We start from the raw sequence: 23,422 nt of genomic DNA on the forward strand, positions 1-23,422 counted from the left end.
AATGCATGCCAAGGCTTAAAGCAGCAACAACGCTACACATAAAAACTGATGATGGTGGAAAAATACACCGAAACGTATTTTGATTGATAAGTAGAGACAATGAAGAATGTGAAGACTGAATAGATGAATGACTGAAACCCAGGAATGAATTTGATTTGGAATTAAGAATATGTTTAAAATTTCTACAAAATTGCAAATTTTACAGTTTTAGCCAAGTTACTCTTGTTTGCTGTGTGTACGAGAGTTTGTTAAAAAATGTGGTTTTTTAGTTTTGACTGATTTTTTTGCTTTACTTTCTACTCAAAAACGCTATATTTTACAGAGTTTCACTTAAAAATACTGACGATCTGGAAGTATTTTACTCGAAAAATAACAAGATAAATTTAAAGCTTTGGAAAAATTTTACAAAAACTTTTTTTATTGTCGAATTCGGGACAAAAACGAAAATAAACTCCTCCCGTTTTTTCCCGAAAACAATTAAGGTTTTCTCCAAAACCGAGCATCAAAATAAAAGTTCGCAATCGAAAACGTAAACAAACCATTATTTTCAGATGATTTGGTTGATGGTTTGCAGGGAACTTTAGAAAGCATTTTTTAAGCTTCGAATTTGGCACAAAAACCAAATTATTTTATTCAGTTCTTTACCAAAAGTAATTAAGATTATCTAAAAATGACCAGAGAACAAAAGTTTAACAAAAAATTATTTGGAAAATTCGTCGCCCTCATCGCTCTGAGAATTTTTAAACTTCCTTTAAATTTTCAGGTCATTTTAGTTTTAACAAAGTTTCAATTAAGCAATTATTTCTACGCAAAAATCGCATTATTTTTTAGTTAAAATACTGACACTTCAGGCATTTTCTGTGAAAAATTATAAGATAAATTTGATTGAAACACTCGCCTCCTTAACTGCTTTTTTTCCTCTGCAAAAAAGTTTTCCAAACATGTTTGCAGCATCAAATTATGGACAAAACCCTAATAAATAACTGGGCCTTTTTCCAAACAATATTTCCCCGAACTGAAAAAGCTAATGTTTATAATCATGTATTTGTAAAACTCTTGGAAACTGGAGTTTCTTGACTTGTAGGTCAATATTTGTAAACACTGTCTCTAAACACAAAAACCACTTTTTCCTAACGTTTTTCTGTAAAATACTGGCAAACTGAATCTTATGCAAAAAAAAGAGATCGATTTTACAAGAAAACTTGTCGAATTTTTTTGGACTCAGTTCTGTTGTTGGCAAAATCTAGATTATTTTTTTTAGTTGTTTGAACAAAGCAGGAAAACGTTACTCAGAAAAAAATCTTGATGACCTTTCTTTTTACATGTGAAAATTCCAATCTCTGGCCTCGTAAACCTTTAATAAATTATTTTTATAAGTCATTAACCGATGAGTTATAACTCGTTAACTCAGAGGCGGGCAACAACTCAATAGCGCAACTCAACACAGTGTTGCTCAGGCCTAGCTATTGGGTTAACGTCGCTATGTGAGGTAAAGAGTTATAACTCATTAACGCATTACGAGGCCCGGGGCTCGGGGTATTTCAGGAACGTTTCCCAAGAAAATCAAATAATGTTGGTTTGTAAAGAACGGCCAGAACGCCTCAATTAGAGGAGAATTTCCCGAACGTTGTAAAAGAGGATTCTTGAACAAGTGTTAACAAACTGTCTGCGCAGTTACATGCATTCAAAACAACAATTTTTCTTGTACCTAAAAGCAGCAATCGGCCCTCAACCGTGTATGAAAACTGGTTGTGGGAACCACAACAAAATATTGGCAACTTCTTTGGTACAATTCTTTTCACAGACAAATAAGCAGGATTTAGTAAAAATTGCATTATTCATTCACATAGTTTGCATGTAAAGACCAATAAAAACCTTCATTTTACGATAGTTTCACGGTATCAACACCAATTTACGAATTGTTGCAACTTTTTGATAGGACCCTTTGTATTGTCGCCACTAATGAATGCACAACTTTATATGGAATTTCTTCAAAATAATTTCAAAGATTTATTACAGGATGGACCACTGGACACAATAAGAAGCACGTGAACTCATTTAATTATTGTTAAAGATCACGAAAAAAATATTTTTCCTGTGGCTTGGCCCAGCAGTGCCCCCGGCTTAAATCCATTCGATTTTTACCTCTGGCTTCACCTGAAAAAGTTCATTCATTACACTCCTGTTGAAAGTAGAGAGAAACTGTTGCATGGAATTATGTTTCATTTTGTCCAAATAAGAAACAAATCAACAAGAGATATTTTTTTTAATTAAACAAGTATTTTACCAAGTCACCAAATATTTTAAAATTTATTTCATAAAAAATAATTTTTGGTGGTGAAACTACTAAGCATTGAAACAGACCCCGATTAAGAAAAACTGAACTTTCTACTCTGCGGATTATTTAAAATTAAACTCCCATCGAATATAATTCAGACTGATGTAGGAGATGAATTTTCGAATAAATTAACGAACGAGCTGATTTCCAATATATTTTGCTCATCAATTCAGGAGCCTGGAAACCGATTTGCAATTTAAAACGATAATTTTGCAGCCTTTAATTTATTTTTCGAGTGTTTTCTTATCAGATTCCAAATAGGAAGTTAGGAGCTAAAGAAAGCGCTATAAACCAGCAACCAATGGATTCAAACCAAAATTCCGGTGGCAATTATTCAATACTCTCGACAACCGATTTTAGATAGAAGTTGTGCGTTTGAAAGATAATTTTATACTCTTCAATTCATATAATATCAATCCTCAATTTTTTCTGCAAGATTTTAAATATTGGCAGCAGAAGCGGATGAAAATCAATGCTAGAAGGAAAATGCCATCAGGTGCCTTCCAGACTTCTTTAACATGAAATTAAGTGCCATGACTCTAAAGTGCTTTAGAAACTTAATTTTACGGTCTTTAATTTGCTTTTCCAGTGTTTTTTTAGTAGATTATAAATGCAAAGTTAAGAGTGAACGCAAGTCAGTGTTATAAACAAACAACCAATGGATTCAAACCAAAATTCCGTTGGCAATTATTCAATACTCTCGACCACCGATCTTACAGGAAAGTTGTGCGTTTTAAAGATAATTTTATACTCTTCAATTCATATCTGCACAATTTTTTCTGCAAGATTTAAAATATTGGCAGCAGAAACGAATGAAAATCAATGCCCGGAGGAAAATGCCATCGGGTGATTTCCAGACTTTTTCGGCATGTAACTCAATTAGAAAGATCATTTTCTACAAAGGCCTACAAATAGTGGAAGCACAAGTGCACGAAAATCAGTGCTGGAGAAAATGCGAACGAATGCTTTGAAAACTTCTTTAACCAGTAACACATACGCATAACAATCGATTTGCAATTGAAAAAGTGCTTATGAAAGATAATCTTACTGTCTTTAATTCATCTTTTGAGTGTTTTTTTGTTAGATTTTGAATGGCCAGAAGCCAGATAGTCAGTGCGACGATCAAACAGCATATGAATGCAAACCAAAATTATTTTGGCAACTATTCAATAATCTCCCAACCAATTGAAGAGATGAGAGATGCGGTTGCAAGATAATTTTCCACTCTTGAAGAAGTACCTGTATAAGCTTTTCGTAGGACACAAACAACATTTTGTAGGACTTAAAAAAGTGGAAGCAGAAGCCATAGAAAATCAGCTCTGGAGGCAAAATGGCAACGTTCACCTTCGAAATATGTCTTTTGTCTGTAGCGCAGTGACATCACAATCGATTTGCAATTTAAAAGCAGTGTTGGAAAGAAAATGATAAAGTCCTCAATTTGCCATTCAAGCGTTTTTTCGTGAGATTTCAAATGATTTCAATAAGAATCAGCCCATGCAACCCAAAATTCTGTTGGCAATCATTCAATATTCTCCTAACCGATTTTAAAGATAAAATATATGCTGACACACTTGATATTATCAAGTGAGGCTTGGGCAACACGGTGTTGTGTAGCACTTTAGTGTTCATGCCGCTCTGTGCGTCAATGCGTTATAACACCTCGCGTCTTACCACTACCATCACGTAACACCAGGTCGTCTGTTATTCTCCGAAGGCATTTATCGTATTATTATACTGCATCATAAAAAGTGTTGACGCGATACGCCGTATTGGTGCTAGTGTGTCAACACCTGAAAATCCACTGTGTTACCGGGCCTACTTAACACACTCCAAACAGGGCTGTAACCACTCCTGTTTGGAGGGTTTTTAATCGAATTAAGCTCTTACCTTCAATGGTGTTGTATGTGTTAGTCCTGCTGGGAGGAATTGAGCAAGTTGGCACCAAAACGTCCTCAAATCGCTTAATGCCGTGGATTTTATACCTGTTGGGAATCTCAAACTGGTTCTTGCGAGTAGAGGTGAGTACAGGCACGTAATAGGCCAATTCAATGAGGGCCTCCGATAGTTTCAGCATTCTATCCACAATGTTGCGCAAGTGGGTTTTCCGCAATTTCTTAATAATAGCCACCGCAGTGGCACTGCGGTCATTAGCGCCCAGTTTCTTCGAATTGGTGTATTCGCGATCTTTATTAGCGTTGACAAGCGCCAGCAGCAGAGGCAAAGTGTGATGCGGATGATCAGTAGAACATTGTTCGATGATGCGGTTGATCTGCTGGCCGAAGAAGTCGTTCGGATTGTTGCTGATGTGCGGAATGAGCTGCGGCAACATCGGAATATACTTGTAGCTGGACATTTTCGGTATCATCTGCTGCAGCGTTTCGATCACACTTTTGTTATCCTTATTTTCGATGAACAGTGCCATCACTCGGAAAATTTTTATATTGTTCTTATCACTCGCCACTAGATTGTTGATGTAATGTCTGAAACAAGCGGCAATATTACGTATGAACAGGGCGGTTCAAAAATGATTCGACAAACTTCAGTTCACTCACTAATAAACGAGGATGTTTAAGGGAAAACTTGTTGAAATTTATGAAACCGTCCGAGATGTTTTAATGAAATTTTCCAGATATAAAAAGCCCAAAAAACTATCGAAGGGCCATGTTTTTATTGAATAATTCGTTTTTTTGGTCCACCAGTAGCGAGCGTGTCAACGTAAATGTATGCCAAATTTTTATAGTTTCAAAAAATCAACCCTCATCTTTTCGATTAAAAATCAAAATTTTTCATGCGTGTTTTCCAAGATTAATGCATTATTTTCGACATAAGGAGCGCCCCAATTCACATATTTAAAAATGTTTGAGTCCATATTAAGGAAAATATCGACGGTTAAAGATCGTGGCCTATCAAAAAGAGCCTAAAACGGGCAAAAAATCTCGATTATTTCGGATCCAAACCTTCAAATGTGTTTCTCAATGAGCTCGGTGCATTACTCGCTTTCTGGAGATGAAAATGACGAAGACTTCCAGGCATTTTGACAGAATTGGATTTTTTGCAAAAAAATCAAACTTCACTCTTAAGAAATTTTCGATTAAAAATAACAAAATTGTAATGCCTGTTTTTTAACTGCAAGGTATTGTCTTCAAACTAAGGAACTTTCCAAACTACATATTTAAAGTGTTCGAGTCCATATTAATGAAAATATCGTCGTTTAAAGATCGTGACCCCTCAAAAAGGGCCTAAAATGAGCTAAAAATCTTGATTATGTCGGATATATAGATTCAAGTGTTTCTCAATGAGCTCGGTGCATTTCTCGCTTTCTGGAGATGAAAATGATGAAGAATTTCAGGCATTTTCAGAAAATTGGTATTTTTGCAAAAAAATCAATCGTCACTCTTAAGAAATTTTCGGTCAAAAATAACAAAAATTTAATGCCTGTTTTGTAACTTCAATGCACTGTTTTCAGCATAAGGAGCTCCCCAAACCACATATCAAAAGTGTTTGAGCCTATATTAAGAAAAACATCATCGATTAAAGATCCTGACCGCTCAAAAAGGACCTAAAATGGGCTAAAAATTTCGATTATTTCGGATCAAAAGCTTCAAGTGTATTTTTCAATGAGTTCGGTGCATTTCTCGCTTTTGGGAGATGAAAATGACGAAGAATTCCAGGCATTTTGAGTAAATTGGTATTTTTGCAAAAAAATCAACCCTCACACCCTCACACTTGCAAAATTTTCGTTTAAAAATCAACTTTTTTATGCGTATTTTTTAAGATCAATATTTCCAACCTAAGGACCTCCCTAATCTACATATTTAAAGTCTTTTTGGACAACATTCTGTATTTTACTGCGAATTATGGTGAAACGAGTGAGTCTAAACATCTTTTATATTTCGCAAATTTTTTGCTTCTAAACAGTTTTCGAAATATTTACATTTACAAGTTAATCACCCTGCATACTTTCATTCCACACCAAAACTTCCCCATCAGGAAGCAAAAACTGCAGGATTTGAGAGATTTTGCGAAAAACTTTTGCCCGATTTTCTATCGCATTTATTGCTAATGTAGTTACCGCCTTGTGTATGAATATGCACACTTACTTGAGCGCTATTTGCAACACAAGCTGCTTGTCTCTAAAGGCAGCTTTGATTTCGTTTTCGATTAAAAATAAAAAAAATTCATGCGGGTTTCTAAAGCTTCAAGAGTGTTTTTCAATGAGCTCGGTGAATTTCGCGCTTTCTGGAGACGAAAGTGATGAAGAAGTTCAAGCAATTTGAAAAAATTGGTATTTTTGAAAAAAAATCACTCACTTAAGAAATTTTCGATTAAAAATAAAAATTTCCATGCGTTTTTTAAGATCATCGCATTGTTTTCACCCTAAGTAGCTCCGCAATATGCATATTTAAAGAATTTGAGTGCAAATTAAGGAAAATATCGTCGGTTAAAGTTCGTGACCGCTCAGAAAGGGCCTAAATTGAGCTAAAAATTTTGATTATTTGGGATTTAAAGCTTCAAGAGTGTTTTTCAATGAGCTCGGTGGACTTCTGGCGTTCTGAAGACGAAAGTGATGAAGAATTTCAAGCATTTTGAAAAAATTGGTATTTTTGAAAACAATCACTCACTTAAGAAATTTTCGATTAAAAATCAAAATTTTTCATGCGTTTTTTAAGATCATCGCATTGTTTTCACCGTAAGGAGATCCGCAATCTACATAATTAAAGAGTTTGGGTCCAAATTAAGGAAAATATCGTCGGTCAAAGTTCGTGACCGCTCAAAAAGGGCCTAAAATGAGCTAAAAATCTCGATTATTTCGGATCAAAAGCTTCAAGTGTGTTTTTCGATGAGCTCGTTGCATTTCTCGCTTTCTGGAGATAAAAAGAATTTCAGGCATGTTGAGAAAATTTGTATTTTTGCCAAAAAATAGACCCCATCCTTAGAAAATGATCGATAGGAAATCAAAATTACTCAGGCATAATTTTTCAGCTGATCATTTCTTCCAACCTTCGATTTGCATGAAATTTTTGAATAATTTGAAAAAGTACCAGTGCCAGCCAGCCCAGGGAATTTTTTCAACCTTTTGGACTTTTTTTTTTGGACCATTTTTTTTTATTTCAATGAGCGGAGGACTAAAACTCCATCTGACCGATCAATTTTCATCTTAAATTCTTTAACGATTAATTTAGTGTATTTCATTCAACGTTTTCTACACACTTCTACAGCGTTTTTCTACGTTTCTGCCTCTTTGGAGGCTAAAAATTGAAGATGGACATGTATGAAGATGGACAAATATAGTGAAACAAAGCTATTGAGCCATTCATTCCACACCAAAACTTGCCCATCAGGGAGCAAAAACTTCAGGGTTTGAGAGATTTTGCAAAAAACTTTTGCCCGATTTTCTATCGCATTTATTCTTAATTTAGTCTCCACCTTGTGTATGAATATGCACACTTACTTGAGCGCGATTTGCAACACAAGCTGCTTGTCCCTAAAGGCAGCTTTGATTTCGTTTTCATCGATACTGATCTGTCTTTCGTTTATGACTCCCGCTTTTTTTTCGTCGTCGGTTTTTTGCTTCTGCCGCTGCAACGCATTGGCCATTTCCTTACAGGACTTGATATTGGAAAGCTTCTTTTGAAACAGATCGGACTTTATATGGGCCATTATCTAAAAATTGTTCAAAAATATCAATAAAATCCCCCGAAGAGTGCTGCTTGTGCTTGCATAGTCACAAAGATTCTTCTCCAGGATTAAACAGGCCCCCAGCATGCCAGCTGTTCACCTGGTCGACTACAGTTCATCTACCAGGCTCTATCAATAAAGCAAATTTGCTCCTCTCTGAATGGCATTTCTTAGCAATTAACTTGCCGGGTTTTTGACTCACTTGCTGGTATTCCCGATCGGCAAATGTGGCAAATATATCGTAGTTGTCCTCCAAATTGTCCAAGTCCTCCTTAGTCCGATCCTCAATGGGCATTTGCTCATATATCTGCAATGAGGACTCGAAGCGGTTCAGAATCGGGGCTCTATCTGAGTACGTTTCGGCCATATAGATGCCCTGCAGCATCAAGCTTTTGGCTTTCAGTCTGAAAGAAAACACGTTAAAGGATTCGAGCGGCGTTTGTCCAGAGCTGGAAAACCTTGGGGTGATTTCGGCGGATAAGGAAATGTTCCTTAGGAGTTGATGGGCGATCATTTTGTCCCCATTCAGCCATCGGAGTTGCACAATTCTCAACTGCAATTCGCTTTCAATCGAGCGATCTAAATCGGGTATTTTCTGTATGTCAATCAGGGCATTTTCGGCCACTTTAATGTGGCATTCCTCTTTAGCATAATCTACAAAGTTTAAAACCATCTCACAGTAAACTGTCCGCAAAAGAGGCTGCTGCCGGGACAGTTCCCTAAGAAGCGTGATTCGCTGCGCAGCAATCGGTTCGACGAACTGAAAGTCGTTTTTCCTAATAATCAGGTCCTGCAATCTCCACTTGGTCAGGATTTTATCGACATTTGTTCCCTCGAAGAGCTGAAAACAGTCTTCGACTTCAATCAACGACTGCATTTGAGACAGAATCGGATACAAGCTTTTGCTGCTTTCCAAACTCGTGTGCTTCAGCTTGTCTACAATGCATTTGCTCATCTGCTGTTTGGCTGCTGAGAATGTGTACTCATCGTTGTCGCAAACCGCTTTCAGGCAGTTGAATTTGTATTTTTCATAGTCCCGATATTCTATCTAAAAATTCCAACTCACAAACGGGTTTCAGTTGCCTGGAAAGCCTCACCTTCTGAGGCTTTATGTGGTCAATTTTGCTCATTTTCCACTGGCCGAGTCGCCACAAACACTCATAATCTGGCTCCCTGCACAAGCTCTCGCAAAGCAGAGGCATCTGGTACAGATGGTTCATTTTGAAGCTCATTAGTAAGTTGTCTATATTGAGATTTTGGTCGTGGATGGAGTGCATGATGTAATAGTCCGTGGCTCGCGCCCATTGGCCAGTGTTCTGGTAATATTCCACTTGATGTTCTGCACGCAACAGTAATGAGACTCCACATCCGGACAGGGCGTCCAAATCGCCAATGGATTTGTAGGACTGCAATGGAAATAGGAAATTGGATTTAATAAACTGCAGGCTTTTCGTCAGGCTGAGAGCATGACTTTGCTTTGAGCTGAGCAATTGGCTGATGAAGCGAATGAAAACCAGACAATTGGCTCTAAACAGTGTCTGCGCGATTTCATCTAGTTTGCTGTAAAAAGGGAAATTTGGCAACTATATCAATAGTAAAAGCAACGTGCACTGGTCAAATGTACACACGAGTGAGAGCCTTTAGAATTTTCCTCGCGCTTTTTTATTCTTGCGCTCCATACGGTCGTTTCCGTTGATGCATTGAGTTCTCGTTTCGGCAAATGAAGMCTTGGCAATGAGAAAAAGCTGAAACCGCATATAAAACAAGAAAAAACCACCGGGTCATAAAAAAATCCGGTCGTTTMGCGCTGACTTTTCACCTGGATGGGGCACAGGCTCATTTCTGGATTTARGCCATTTAACAGATTGAAACTAACTCGAAAAATCKTGGCTGAAATYAACAGAATAATCATGTTTTGAGCCTCATTTTCCGTTTCACTGAGTGAAGCCCACTCAAATCGCGTCAGCTTGTGAAGTAGGCCGAAGAGGAATTTGAGCGCATTTCACCTTAATCCATGGGAAGTCGACAGTTTTTAATAAAGTTGCTAAAAGCTTCCAGAAAAACAGTCKTATGGRTTTTTAAACTGTMGCAAATTAGAACTTATTCCTGACGTTTCCGCGCGTWTRTACTTGCATCTTCAGKATTTGCCCGAAGTGAACYGCTTTTGTGATCCACATGCRAACGTAGATAGACTGTAGAAAAAAGCCGATGTTGCAAAAAATGCATTATTTACTGTTCTTATTTTATTATCCCACATGACTGAATTAGTTGGTAACTTAATTTTTAGGAAAGAAATATTTTAATAGATTYTAGATTTGGGTGCCTTGTTTGTAAAGGCATACTTTACACTACTACCATGGCCATTGACAATCAATATGRATGTGTTGAATAACATGCACTTTATTAATAAAGTTTGTTAGTTTTTCCTTCTGGGTTTTTAATATGCGACCTTACTTTCCTCTCTCCCTTCGGTTATTAGATGTATATACAATTTAGAAGGTTTAGACACAATACATATACAGGGTGACTCAAAATTGGCGTCATTCCTTTTAAGGGGAGATAGAGGCTCACTTGGAGAGTACGAGAAAAATATTGCAATTTTTTTTCCGATAATTTCTAGAAGATATTAACAGTTGAAAATCGTAGTTCCACTTTGTTATTAAACATTATTTTGAAATTGTCCCATATTTAAAAGAATAATTACGATCTTTGCTTCAAACACGAAAATGTTTGATATTAAAAAAGTTCCCTTCTACAATTTTTTGTTGAAAAGTCAAAGCGGCAATGCTGGTTTTTATCATCAACAGATAGTTACAGGTATATAGCCTTTGTTAATAACTTCTCCGAATGTGATGTACTTTGAAGCTCCTTTTCAAGCTTTTAACCTAATAACCACCTAATAAATGCCCAGGAAGGGCTACATTCCTTCCACATAGTTACGTAAGATACGCACAGCACAAGGACACATTAAACCAATGGTTTACTGAACACCGGTGCAAATTGAGCAGGAGTTAAGACTGAAATGTTTATTTATTTGTGCAGTGTACACATCTATTCAAGGTTATGATAGATGATATGACGCAGCAGGTTTTTACATAATGTTAATTATGCAGATTACGTTGAAAAACATTGTTGCCATCCTTCTGATCGAGTTTTTTGCAAATATTTCAGTTTTTAATTAACAATGAACTTTTTTAACTATTTTTCATGTACTCCCAAAACACCTCCAGAGGAATGACGCCACTTTTTAATCACCCTGTATATAAGTGGGTAAGATCGAGAAATTGTAATAAACCGCTATCAGAAAGAACAGTGGGAAGCAAGAAGAACGTTTTAGTCTTTCAATGCGTTTTGTTCGATCAATCTGTTGAACTGGTGTCTTTATGCTGGTGTTGTTCGCACACGTTTTTCGAGATTATTGCAGGTTTTCCGGTCATTTTCAATAATTACTGTCAATGTTTGGATGTTGAGAAGCATTCTGTTAAATGGAAAATTGCAGGAAACTCGTGATAAATTGGGTTCTTCCAGAAGAAACTTTCCTAAAATCTATTCAACAAAGTTTTTATGTAGAACAATTCAGCGTTCATCGTTTTATCTTTGAAGAAAATCGGTGACAAATTTTTTAGTGCTCACTAGCTTTCCTTCAATGTTCCTTTTAGAGGAATTTTGCTCATTGGAAGTCATCATCAGGCATATTTTAAGCGCGATTTGCAACACTTGCCAGTAAATCTTTAATCGGCCAATATTGTGCGATGTTCAACATCTTACAAATCCTGATAAAGTCTTATACACTTATTTATTGACTTCCATAGCCACCTTACAAAATATAGCAACTTTTTTAAAATTTTAAATAAAATAAATTATAATTTGAATTTAAAAGTGTAAACATATATAGGGTGTTCCATTTAAAATTAGCAAGTTGATACCTACTTTCGGTATTACCGGAAGTATGGCCATATTTTAGATCGCTTGCCCCCAATGACAATGCTGTGGAGGTCAACACTACAATTTTTTGCACAAAAGTCTCTTTGAACATCCATTAGACTCCAATATATTTGTTGGTCTGAATGTAAAATCCATCCTTTTCAAAGTTCGTGAAACAAGAAATAAAAAAACATAACAACTGATTCGATGTTGTCGACCGTTTTTGAGATATTAGATTTTTCAGTTATTTTGCTTCTATCTCTTTAGAGGTTAGGAATGTCTGATAAAACCAATTGGTAAAACGGAGTTCTTCAAACAAGCCATCTAAAAGCTCCGAACGACTATTTCAATATTTGCAACTGTCTCGAAGTTGTAAGGTGTTTTAAAATGTACGAGCCCTTAAAATGTTGGCTTCTACTCTTTAGATGTTAGCATCTGAAAATCAAATCGAATCGGTAAAAGATAGACAGACGAATGATTGACAAATTCTTGACTTTTTGCTTTGTCTCGGTTAAAAATCGTGACCGCTCAGAAACGGGCTAAATTGAGCTAAAAATCTCGATTTTTTTGGATCTAAAGCTTCAAGAATGTTTTTGAATGAGCTCGGTGGATTTCTCGCTTTCTGGAGACGAAAATGATGAAGAATTTCAAGCATTTTGGAGAAATTGGTATTTTTGAAAAAAAAATCACTCACTTAAGAAATTTGCGATTAAAAATGAAATTTGTTCATGCGTTTTTTAAGATGATCGCTTTGTTTTCACCCTAAGGAGGTCCGCAATCTACATATTTAAAGAGTGTAAGTCCAAATTAAGGAAAATATCGTCGGTTAAAGTTCGTGAGCGCTCAGAAAGGGCCTAAATTAAGCTAAAAATTTTGATTATTTGGGATCTAAAGCTTCAAGAATGTTTTTCAATGAGCTCGGTGGACTTCTTGCTTTCTGGAGACGAAAATGATGAAGAATTTTGAGCATTTTGGAAAAATTGGTATTTTTTAAAAAAAAATCACTCACTTAAGAAATTTGCGATTAAAAATAAAATTTGTTCATGCGTTTTTTAAGATGATCGCTTTGTTTTCACCCTAAGGAGCTCCGCAATCTACATATTTAAAGAATTTGAATCCAAATTAAGAAAAATATCGTCGGTTAAAGTTCGTGACCGCTCAGAAACGGCCTAAACTGAGCTAAAAATTTTGATTATTTGGGATCTACAGCTCCAAAAGTGTTTTTCAATGAGCTCGGTGGATTTCTCGCTTTCTGGAGACCAAAATGATGAAGAAGTTCAAGCAATTTGAAAAAATTGGTATTTTTGAATAAAAAATCACTCACTTAGGAAATTTTCGATTAAAAATCAAAATTTTAGATGCGTTTTTTAAGATCATCGCATTGTTTTTACTCTAAGGAGCTCCACAATCTACATATTTAAACAGTTTGAGTTCAAATTAAGGAAAATATCGTCGGTTAAAGTTCGTGACCGCTCAGAAACGGCCTAAATTGAACCAAAATTTTTGATTATTTGGGATTTAAAGCTTCAAGAGTATTTTTCAATGAGCTCGGTGGACTTCTGGCTTTCTGGAGACGAAAATGATGAAGAATTTCAAGCATTTTGGAAAAAATGGTATTTTTGAAAACAATCACTCAAGAAATTTTCGATTAAAAATCAAAATTTTCGATGCGTTTTTTAAAATCATCGCATTGTTTTTACCCTAAGGAGCTCCGCAATCTACATATTTAAAGAGTTTGAGTCCAAATTAAGGAAAATATCGTCGGTTAAAGTTCGTGACCGCTCAAAAAGGGCCTAAAATAGAAATAGATGAAAATAATGAAGAATTTCAGGCATGTTGAGAAAATTTGTATTTTTGCCAAAAAATAGACCCCATCCTTAAAAAAATTTCGATAAGAAATCAAAATTACTCAGGCATAATTTTTCACCTGAACATTTCTTCCAACCTTCGATTTACAGGAAATCTTTGAATAATTTGAAAAAGTACCAGTGCCAGTCAGCCCAGGAAAAAGGGTACAGGCGATTTTTTTCAACCTTTTCGACTTCAATTTTTTTAATTTCAATGAGCGGAGAACTAAAACTCCATCTGACCGATTAATTTTCATGTTAAATTCTTTAACGATTAAATTAGTGTATTTCATTCAGCGATTTCTACACACTACTACAGCGTGTTTATACGTTTCTGCCTCTTTAGAGGCTTAAAATTGATGGACAAATATAGTGAAACAAAGCTATTGAGCCAGGCTTGAAAAGCTTTTAATGCCTGATTGGATGTTTCCAGCCTTTTACGCGAAGCAAACGCTTCACTTTTCTGGTTCTACCCCCTTAGACGTTATAACTTCCTGAAAAAACTGCACAGGCGAAACTCGCACCAGCTTTTCAATAATTTTAAAATTTTCTCGGCACGGCAGTCCGCCTGCAAAAGTGATCAAACTTACATTTTGCATAATCTGTTGGAACGTAATCCTTTCCTCCTCTGACACGTTCTCCAGAATTTGATCCAGAAAAGTGTGCTCGTTTTCAAATGCTGCCCGATTTTTCGGCGCTGTTCGTTGCGTTTCCATGTGGACCATTTTCTCCCGACACCACAACTCGGCATAAAGCAACGCTGAGAAATGGGCCGAACAAAATGCTGCCGCCTTGGCGATTTTCAGATAGTCCAACTTCAGTTCCTCGAACCTAAAAACCCCCAATTTTGGCTGCGTTTTCTCACTAAAATCCATCTAATTACTTGTTGGGAAGGCTCGGCTGTTGGCGTATAAAATTGATAACGTCCAGCAAACACTTAACGGACTTCTTATTGACTACTATCGCATCATCTTTGGTGGGAGTGGAAACCGTGCAAATCCAGTGCTGGTTGAAAAACTCATTGATCCGCTTTGAGAGCACGCAAGTGACAAAGTCGTTGTCCAAATAAAGGATCAAGTAGATGAGCAATGGCAGCAAATTTTCGCAGAACTTTGCCTGCAAGACCATAGTAGAGTAAACCCTCAAGTCAATTAAAAAAACATTTACCTTGACACTGCACAGATCGATGAGCTTCTTCAGGTAACACCCATGTTCAAAGCTGCTCAATAAAGCCAACACTAACGAAGTCACCCACTGGTTTCCTGATATTCCCGTCGCACACCAAGTGCTTTCATGGTTCACAAGCTCCCTGACTTTGTCTTCCGCCATCCTCACTTGCGAAGCACCAGATTTGGCGCGATTGAGAAATGGCCTGATGAAACTGGCCTCAATCGGTCCATAGCCGAAGTCTTCTGAAGAACCTTCAATATACAATTATTCACTGACTAACAAAAAATAAACGGAAACGTACCCACGACTTGTTTGCCCTCTTTGAACCCCAGAACCTCATGCAAAGCCTCACTGGCCGCTCGCACCACTTTGATATCTGGATCTATAATGGATTGGGCCAGCATCGAAACCACATGGCCAGTTAGCAGTTCAAATGGGGTGCACTTGATGTTCAGCACCCGTTTTTCCGGCTCCAAAACGATGGTTGTTAAGTTGGCCGGGCCAAGTTCGCCCAGACATTTCAGCGCTTCATTACTGATCTCGCTACGCTGGCAGCTGATTTTGATCAGCATCGTCGTGAGCCTGTGAAGAAGGCTCTGCTCACAATCTTCAGAAAAGCCTCTCACTTTACTTAGTTCATCGTACAGGTGCCGCAACTGTTCCTTTTCTTTGCCCAGAAGTTTCTTCAGATGCACCAGACTGTCCTGTCTGATGGTCAAGTCGTTGTAGTCAAGAAACGCCCGGATTTCGTCCTCCAGAGACACCGTTCGATCCACACACTGCTTTTGCTGCAGGTTTATAAACTTTGCGGTTAACGGAAAAGCATCCAGTTTGGATGCGACATCCTGAAAATGCTCTTCGTTGTCAATAATGAGAAACTCTAAAATTTCTACGCAGATTGGCGATAAATTATCGTTTTCCATTCCGATGTTCTTCAGCGAATTCGCCGTGAACACAAAGAACTTTTTAAACTCGCCTGCGCACCCTTGGAGCACGCGGCACAAGAAAGTCATCATAAATCTTAACACCGATTTGCAGAGCTTCAAACCTTCCTTTCCTATCCGATTGTTGAGCAAATTAACCAGGAAATGCACAGAGTCTCTTAGGAAGAACATCAAGAAGCTGCACTCTTTGCTCAGGTCTTCTAGAATCAAGCCAATGAAAACCGTGTACTGGTGGAAGTTTTTCAACTGCTGATCGATCGATGTGCCATTATAAATTCGGCATTGCAGCTCCAGCATGATTTTTTGGATTTTGTGCAGTTTGTTCTCGCTTAGACACTTTATTAAAGGCTTGCCATCGCACAGGAACGTCTAAAATAGACAAAAATCCATTCGGTTTAAGTATTAAGAATTATTTATTAGAACTTTAGTTTTATTACTTATTTATTACATTTTGAGACCATGGTCGAAGTGCGGCTTTGTCAAGAGACCCTACCATGCACACCCCACAGTTTCAGGTTTCACTCTGAAGTAAAAAATTCGCCCTACTCCCTTGAAATCGTTTTCAAGGCTCGTCCGATACTTTCATCCCTTTCGAAGATATGAGTTGGTTTCGTTTTTTGCTTCCATCTCCTTAGAGGTTAGAATTTTCCGTTCAAAGCGAATAGGTGAAAGATGCCTAATGAGATCCTCCATCAAAAAGGTCCGAACGATTTTTCAGCTAGTTCTGACCGTTTACGTGATACAAGGGAAAATGTAAAAAATGTCTAGAGTTTGGCGTTTAACTCTTTCGAGGATAGACAATTTTCTACAATTTTAAGAGAGAAAAACTGAATTTTGTCTATCGAAATTGTTTTCAAGGCTCATCAGATACTTTCATCCGTTTCGAAGCTATGAATGAGCTGTTTTCTTTTTTTGTTTCAATCTCCTTAAAGGTTACAATTTTCCGATCAAACGGAATAGGTAAAAGATGGCTAATGATCGAAAAGGTCCGAACGATTTTTTATGGCTAATGAGATCCTCCATCGAAAAGGCCCGAACGATTTTTCAGCTAGTTTTGACCATTTGCGTGATATAAGGGAAAATGTATAAATGTCTAAAGTTTGGAGTTTAACTCTTTAGAGGTTAGACAATTTTCTACAACTTTAAGAGAGAAAAATCGAATTTTGTCTATCGAAATTGTTTTCAAGGCTCGTCAGATACTTTCATCCGTTGCGAAGATATGAGCTGTTTTCTCTTTTTGCTTCGATGTTTTTAGAGGTTAGAATTTTTCGGTTAAAGCGAATAGGTGAAAGATGCCTAATGAGATCCTCCATCGAAAAGGTCCGAACGATTTTTCAGCTAGTTCTGACTGTTTGCGTGATATAAGGAAAAATGTAAAAATGCCTAAAGTTTGGCGTTTAACTCTTTAGAGGTTACACAATTTTCTACAACTTTAGGGGAGAAAAATAGAATTTTGTCTATCGAAATTGTTTTCAAGACTCGTCAGATACTTTCATTCTTTTCGAAGATATGAGCTGTTTTCTATTTTTGCTTCGATGTTTTTAGAGGTTGGAATTTTCCGGTTAAAGCGAATAGGTGAAAGATGCCTAATGAGATCCTCTATCGAAAAGGTCCGAACGATTTTTCAGCTAGTTCTGACCGTTTGCGTGATATAAGGAAAAATGTCTAAAGTTTGGCGTTTAACTCTTTAGAGGTTAGACGATTTTCTACAACATTAAGAGAGAAAAATCGAATTTTGTCTATCGAAATTGTTTTCAAGGCTCGTCAGATACTTTCATCCGTTTCGAAGATATGAATGAGTTGTTTTCTTTTTGCTTCGATGTCTTTAGAGGTTAGAATTTTCCGATCAAAGCGAATAGGTGAAAGAAGGCTAATGAGATCCTCTATAAAAAAGGTCTGAAGGTTTTTCAGCTAGTTCTAACTGTTTGCGTGATACAAGGGAAAATGTAAAAATGTCTAAAGTTTGGCTTTTAACTCTTTAGTTAGACAATTTTCTACAACTTTAAGAGAGAAAAAACTAATTTTGTCTATCGAAATTGTTTTCAAGGCTCGTCACATACTTTCATTCGTTTCGAAGATATGAATGAGCTGTTTTTTTTTTGCTTTTATCTCCTTAGAGGTTAGAATTTTCCGATCAAAGCGAATAGGTGAAAGAAGGCTAATGAGATCCTCTATAGAAAAGGTTTTTCAGCTAGTTCTGACCGTTTGCGTGATATAAGGAAAAATGTCTAAAGTTTGGCTTTTAACTCTTTAGTTAGACAATTTTCTACAACTTTAAGAGACAAAAATCGAATTTTGTCTATCGAAACTGTTTTCAAGGCTCGTCAGATACTTTCATCCGCTTCGAAGATATGAATGAGCTGTTTTCTTTTTTGCTTTGATGTCTTTAGAGGTTAGAATTTTCCGGTCAAATCGAATAGGTAAAAGATGGCTAATGAGATCCTCTATCGAAAAGGTCCGAACGATTTTTCAGCTGGTTCTGACTGTTTAAGTGATACAAGGGAAAATGTAAAAATGTCTAAAGTTTGGCGTTTAACTCTTTAGAGGTTAGACAATTTTCTACAACTTTAAGAGACAAAAATCGAATTTTGCCTATCAAAATTGTTTTGAAGGCTCGTCAGATACTTTCATCCGTTTCGAAGATATGAGTTGTTTTCTTTTTTGCTTCTATCTCTTTAGAGGTTAGAATTTTCCGATCAAAACGAATAGGTGAAAGATGGCTAATGAGATCCTCCACCAGAAAAATCAATTTCGAACTGATTAAATTGTTTTTAAGGCTCGTCAAATATTTTCATCCGTTTCTGAGATACGAACTTTTCTATATTTTTGCTTCTATTTCTTTGGAGGTTAAAGATTCCGAGTCAAAGCGAACCGCTCAAATATGGCTTATGAGATAATCTCTATAAAAGATTGCAATTTGTGTATTTGTAATGTCGTAAAATATTGGTAATTTAGCATCATGAAAAGAAAGCCGAAAAACACTCGATCGAAATGAATCTCAAAACTGAACGGATATTTTCGATCGTTTCCGCGAACGATATTTTCTGTGCTTTATTGCTTCAATCGCTTCAGAGGTTAGGATTTTTCCTACAATTTTAAAACATAAGAGGCAGCCTTCAGTGAATCTAACGAAATGGTTCTTACGACTCTTCACATACTCTTCAAAAACCCTGGAAATTTATTATTTTGGCTTCGATCTCTTTGAAGGTTAGACACTGCGGATGGAACTTAATAACTAAAAAACGCTCTATGAATAGGTTATCTAAAAATACCAAATAAAAAAATAAAAAATAAAGTTCCATTACCAAAATACCGCTCAGCAAATAGTACTTCGAAAACTTTCTTACAATGAAGGCGGAACTTTGTATACATAAAGATAACAGATCTGTGCAGGTTTTCCAAGTTTTCGGGCCCTTTATGAGCAGAACCCCCAAGGCATGCGAAAATTTAGGATAAAACCACGCACTTGTCTCAGGTGTTTTCCAAATAAACATTTTTTTGCTTATTTTGAACTTACCTCAATAAATTGCAAGCACAACCGAAAATCCGCCAACGAAATCCCCTTGCAAGTGAAAAACACCGTTTCACCAAAACTCTGTTGAATGGCCTTTTCATCGGCAATTCCTTCGACCAAGCTCAGCACCACTTGATCGATGTTCTCTACCAGAATTTCCTGAAATTTGCCACCCAGCGCTCGAGCTATGAAGGACAGTTGGGCGTTCGAGTCTAGAAAATCTCCCGCAAGATTTCTGGGGTCGCTGGCAATAACACGCCCGAAGACTGTTGTACAACATTGCTAAAGGAAAGAACCTAAAATTCTTAAAATTCAACTGTAAAAACCTCATTCATACCTCCAAAGCGTCAGTTTCGGTCATTCCCAGCAGTTTCGCCGCAGCAAAAAGATCGTGCTGGTCCTTCTGAAGCAGCAACGGCAAGCAAACATGGAGATGTTTGGCATAAAGCTCGGCTTTATCCGAACACCCCAACATTCTGAACTGGAAATCGTCGATCTTGTAGCCAAGCTCGAGCCAGTTGCTCAGAATGCGGTCCATGTAGGTTTTTACAAAGTCATCTGACCCGAAATGCTCCTGTAGGGTTTTCAGCACTTTGGCTATTAACTCTGCGAAATTTCGTAGGATTTTGTGCAAAATTATCGATATTTCTCTAGAAGTACTTAGGGAAAGTGGAAAAAATAGCTAACGATAACAATTCGCAGGAAAAACTGAGATATTGGCCAAAAACCCAATCAGAAATTTGACAACAGTGTATTTGATTGCTCAGGAAAACTGGATTTGTAACTTTAAGCATAAACAGACCAAGAAGCTTGTGATCATTCAAAACCCTTCAATTTTTTTAAATATTACCTCCATTGAAAAGCCTGCCCAGACCTTTGGAGTGCTCCAACCTGATAATCGCCAGCACTGACTCCTCAATCCAGTTATTGCAGTTGACAATAATGGCCAAAAAAGTGTACAAAGCGGAGGACGCGCGACCAGCGATTTCTTCTTGAAGTCTTTCCTCGCTCAAACTGTCCGTGACTTCAAACACTTGACTATTCTGAAAAACGCAAGCACTTGAAACAAAACAAGCAAAAAGTGCCTTCAAAGAACTACAAACCCGCTCATAAATTAAGCTGAAAAGTTCCTCGGATAGATGAATGGTGGAAAGTCGCGTGGTCCCAGCCGAGATTTTCAAGTAGTTCACCAATAGAGCGACAGCTCTATAGCGAACTCTTTGGAAGTTGCTGGACAAAAAGTCAGGAACGTGCTTGATCACTGGATTGCCATCCCATTGAGAGCTGCAACAGTCTACGTCCATCTGAAACCCATTTAATGTTGCTAGAGATTGAATATATTAAGATATTTTAGTGCCCGAAAATCCCTTTCATTGAATATATTCTCCCGGTCTTTGCATTTTCGGCTTTGGGTTTTCAGTCATGCTCATATGATCTAAAGCATCCCCAATTGTTTGCAACTGAAGAAAAATTGCAAAGGATTCTCTCATCGAGCTAAGAGCATGACTTAAGAGTTTCGAATACAACGAAAAAAAAAATGTTCGAAAAGGTTCTAGTCATTGTTCGAGTAGTTTCAACTGTTCCCGAAATATGAATAGAAATGCGCACAAATTCATCAAATTCCAGGGGTTAAAAATTGTGCTCAACTTCCAAAGTAGAAAAGACAAATTGGAACACGCTCTATTTCCGAGATCTTATTTCCGCTTCTCTCTTTTTAGAGGTTAAACATTTCTGAGCAAGGCCAAAGGCAATTCTGAAGCTGATCCATCGGAAATGCCCTAATGAAGAGAAAATTAGAAACGCGCTTTGAATGGCTTGTTTTATCGACCGATCAGATTTTGGCGGTTGCCGCGAGACAAACGGTTTTATTTGATTGCTTCTGTCTTTTTAAAGGTTAGGAATTTTTGATTATGGCGAAAGGCAGCTCTAGGAATGCTCGATTGAACAGGTTCTAACGATTATTCGGGTACATTCAATCGTTTCCGAGATATAAAAATAAATGTCCAAAAAATCATCCAAATTCGGTTTTATCCCCTTTCAGGTTAGAAATCTTGATAACTACTAAGGGAGAAAAAATGTTCTGGAAACGTCCAAACGTATAGAATTCGAAAACGCTCTAATTCTGAGATCTTATTTTTGCTTCTCTCTTTTTAGAGGTTAAACATTTCTGAGCAAGGCAAAAGGCAATTCTGAAGCTGATCGATCGAAAATGCCCTAATAAAGAGAAAATTAGAAACGCGCCTTAAATGGCTTGTTTTATCGACCGATCAGATTTTGGCGGTTGGCGAGAGACAAACGGTTTTATTTGATTGCTTCTGTCTTTTTAAAGGTTAGGCATTTTCGATTATGGCGAAAGGCAGCTCTAGGAATGCTCGACCAAAAAGGTTCGAACGATTATTCGGGTATATTAAATCGTTTCCGAGATAAAAATAAATGCACAAAAAATCTTCAAACTTCGGTTTTATCCCCTTTCAGGTTAGAAAATTGGTCAACTACTAAGGGAGAAAAAATGTTCTGGAAACGTCCAAATGTATAGAATTTGGAAACAGTCTAATTCCGAGATCTTATTTTTGCTTCTCTCTTTTTAGGTTAAACATTTCTGATCAAGCAAAAGGCAGTTCTGAAGCTGATCGATCGAAAATGCCCTAATAAAGAGAAAATTAGAAACGCGCTTTAAATGGCTTGTTTTATCGACCAATCAGATTTTGGCGGTTGGCGCGAGACAAACGGTTTTATTTGATTGCTTTTGTCTTTTTAAAGGTTAGGAATTTTTGATTATGGCGAAAGGCAGCTCTAGGAATGCTCGATTGAACAGGTTCTAACGATTATTCGGGTACAATCAATCGTTTCCAAGATATAAAAATAAATGTACAACAAATCATCAAATTTCAGTTTTATCCCGTTTCAGGTTAGAAATGTTGTTAACTACTAAGGGAGGAAAAATGTTCTGAAAATGTTCAAACGTATAGAATTTGGAAACGCTCTAATTCCGAGATCTTAGTTTTGCTTCTCTCTTTTTAGAGGTTAGACATTTCTGATCAAGGCAAAAGGCAGTTCTGCAGCTGATCCATCGAAAATGCCCTAATGAAGTAAAAATTAGAAACGCGCTTTAAATGACTTGTTTTATCGACCGATAAGATTTTGTCGGCTGGCGAGAGATAAACGGTTTTACATTATTGCTTCTGTATTTTTAAAAGTTAGGAATTTTTGATTATGGCAAAAGGCAGCTCTGGAATGCTCGACCGAAAAGGTTCGAACGATTATTCGGGTATTTATTTTTGCTTCTCTCTTTTTAGAGGTTAAACATGTCTGATCAAGGCAAAAGGCAGTTCTGCAGCTGACCATCGAAAATGCCCCAATGAAGAGAAAATTACAAAGGCGCCTTAAATGGCTTGTTTTATCGACCGATTAGATTTTGGCGGCTGGCGAGAGACAAACGGTTTAGTTGATTGCTTCTGTCTTTTTAAAGGTTAGGAATTTTTGATTCTGGCAAAAGGCAGCTTTTGGAATGCTCGATCGAAAAGGTTCGAACGATTATTCGGGTACGTTCAATGGTTTCCGAGATATAAAAATAAATCTACAACAAATCATCAAACTTCGGTTTTATCCCATTTCAGGTTAGAAATCTGGTTAACTACTAAGGGCGAAAAAATGTTCTGGAAACTTCGAAACGTATAGAATTTGAAAACACTCTAATTCCGAGATCTTATTTTTGCTTCTCTCTTTTTAGAGGTTAAACATTGCTGATCAAGCAAAAGGCAGTTCTGAAGCTGATCCATCGAAAATGCCTTCATGAAGAGAAAATTAGAAACGCGCCTTAAATGGCATTTTGGCGGTTGGCGAGAGACAAACGGTTTTATTTAATTGCTTCTGCCTTTTTAAAGGTGAGGAATTTTTGATTACGGCGAGAGGCAGCTCTTGGAATGCTCGATCAAAAAGGCTCTAACGATTATTCGGGTACGTTCAATCGTTTCCCAGATATAAAAACAAATGTACAACAAATCAT

General features: G+C 37.1%; 1 protein-coding gene across 3 annotated transcripts in view; it reads right to left on the bottom strand.

Annotated features, from left to right (window-relative positions):
• Positions 1-23,422, bottom strand: part of LOC109546392 (serine-protein kinase ATM) — a 34,736-nt gene that overhangs the window by 4,664 nt on the left and 6,650 nt on the right. For all 3 annotated transcript variants that reach the window (XM_048662664.1, XM_048662665.1, XM_048662666.1), the window contains 13 exons: positions 20,520-20,720; positions 20,267-20,459; positions 19,754-20,022; positions 19,420-19,698; positions 15,260-16,271; positions 14,956-15,209; positions 14,672-14,904; positions 14,379-14,619; positions 9,115-9,423; positions 8,476-9,065; positions 8,220-8,421; positions 7,791-8,002; positions 4,226-4,818 (listed from right to left, as the gene is read on the bottom strand). In XM_048662664.1, the coding sequence (XP_048518621.1) occupies positions 4,226-4,818; positions 7,791-8,002; positions 8,220-8,421; positions 8,476-9,065; positions 9,115-9,423; positions 14,379-14,619; positions 14,672-14,904; positions 14,956-15,209; positions 15,260-16,271; positions 19,420-19,698; positions 19,754-20,022; positions 20,267-20,459; positions 20,520-20,720 (4,588 nt within the window). The remainder of the gene's footprint in view (positions 1-4,225; positions 4,819-7,790; positions 8,003-8,219; positions 8,422-8,475; positions 9,066-9,114; positions 9,424-14,378; positions 14,620-14,671; positions 14,905-14,955; positions 15,210-15,259; positions 16,272-19,419; positions 19,699-19,753; positions 20,023-20,266; positions 20,460-20,519; positions 20,721-23,422) is intronic.

This window comes from Dendroctonus ponderosae, unplaced genomic scaffold (genome assembly GCF_020466585.1).
Source record: "Dendroctonus ponderosae isolate FM_Combo_2020 unplaced genomic scaffold, Dpon_F_20191213v2 Dpon_F_20191213_11, whole genome shotgun sequence".
In the NCBI taxonomy this organism is placed as follows: domain Eukaryota; kingdom Metazoa; phylum Arthropoda; class Insecta; order Coleoptera; family Curculionidae; genus Dendroctonus; species Dendroctonus ponderosae.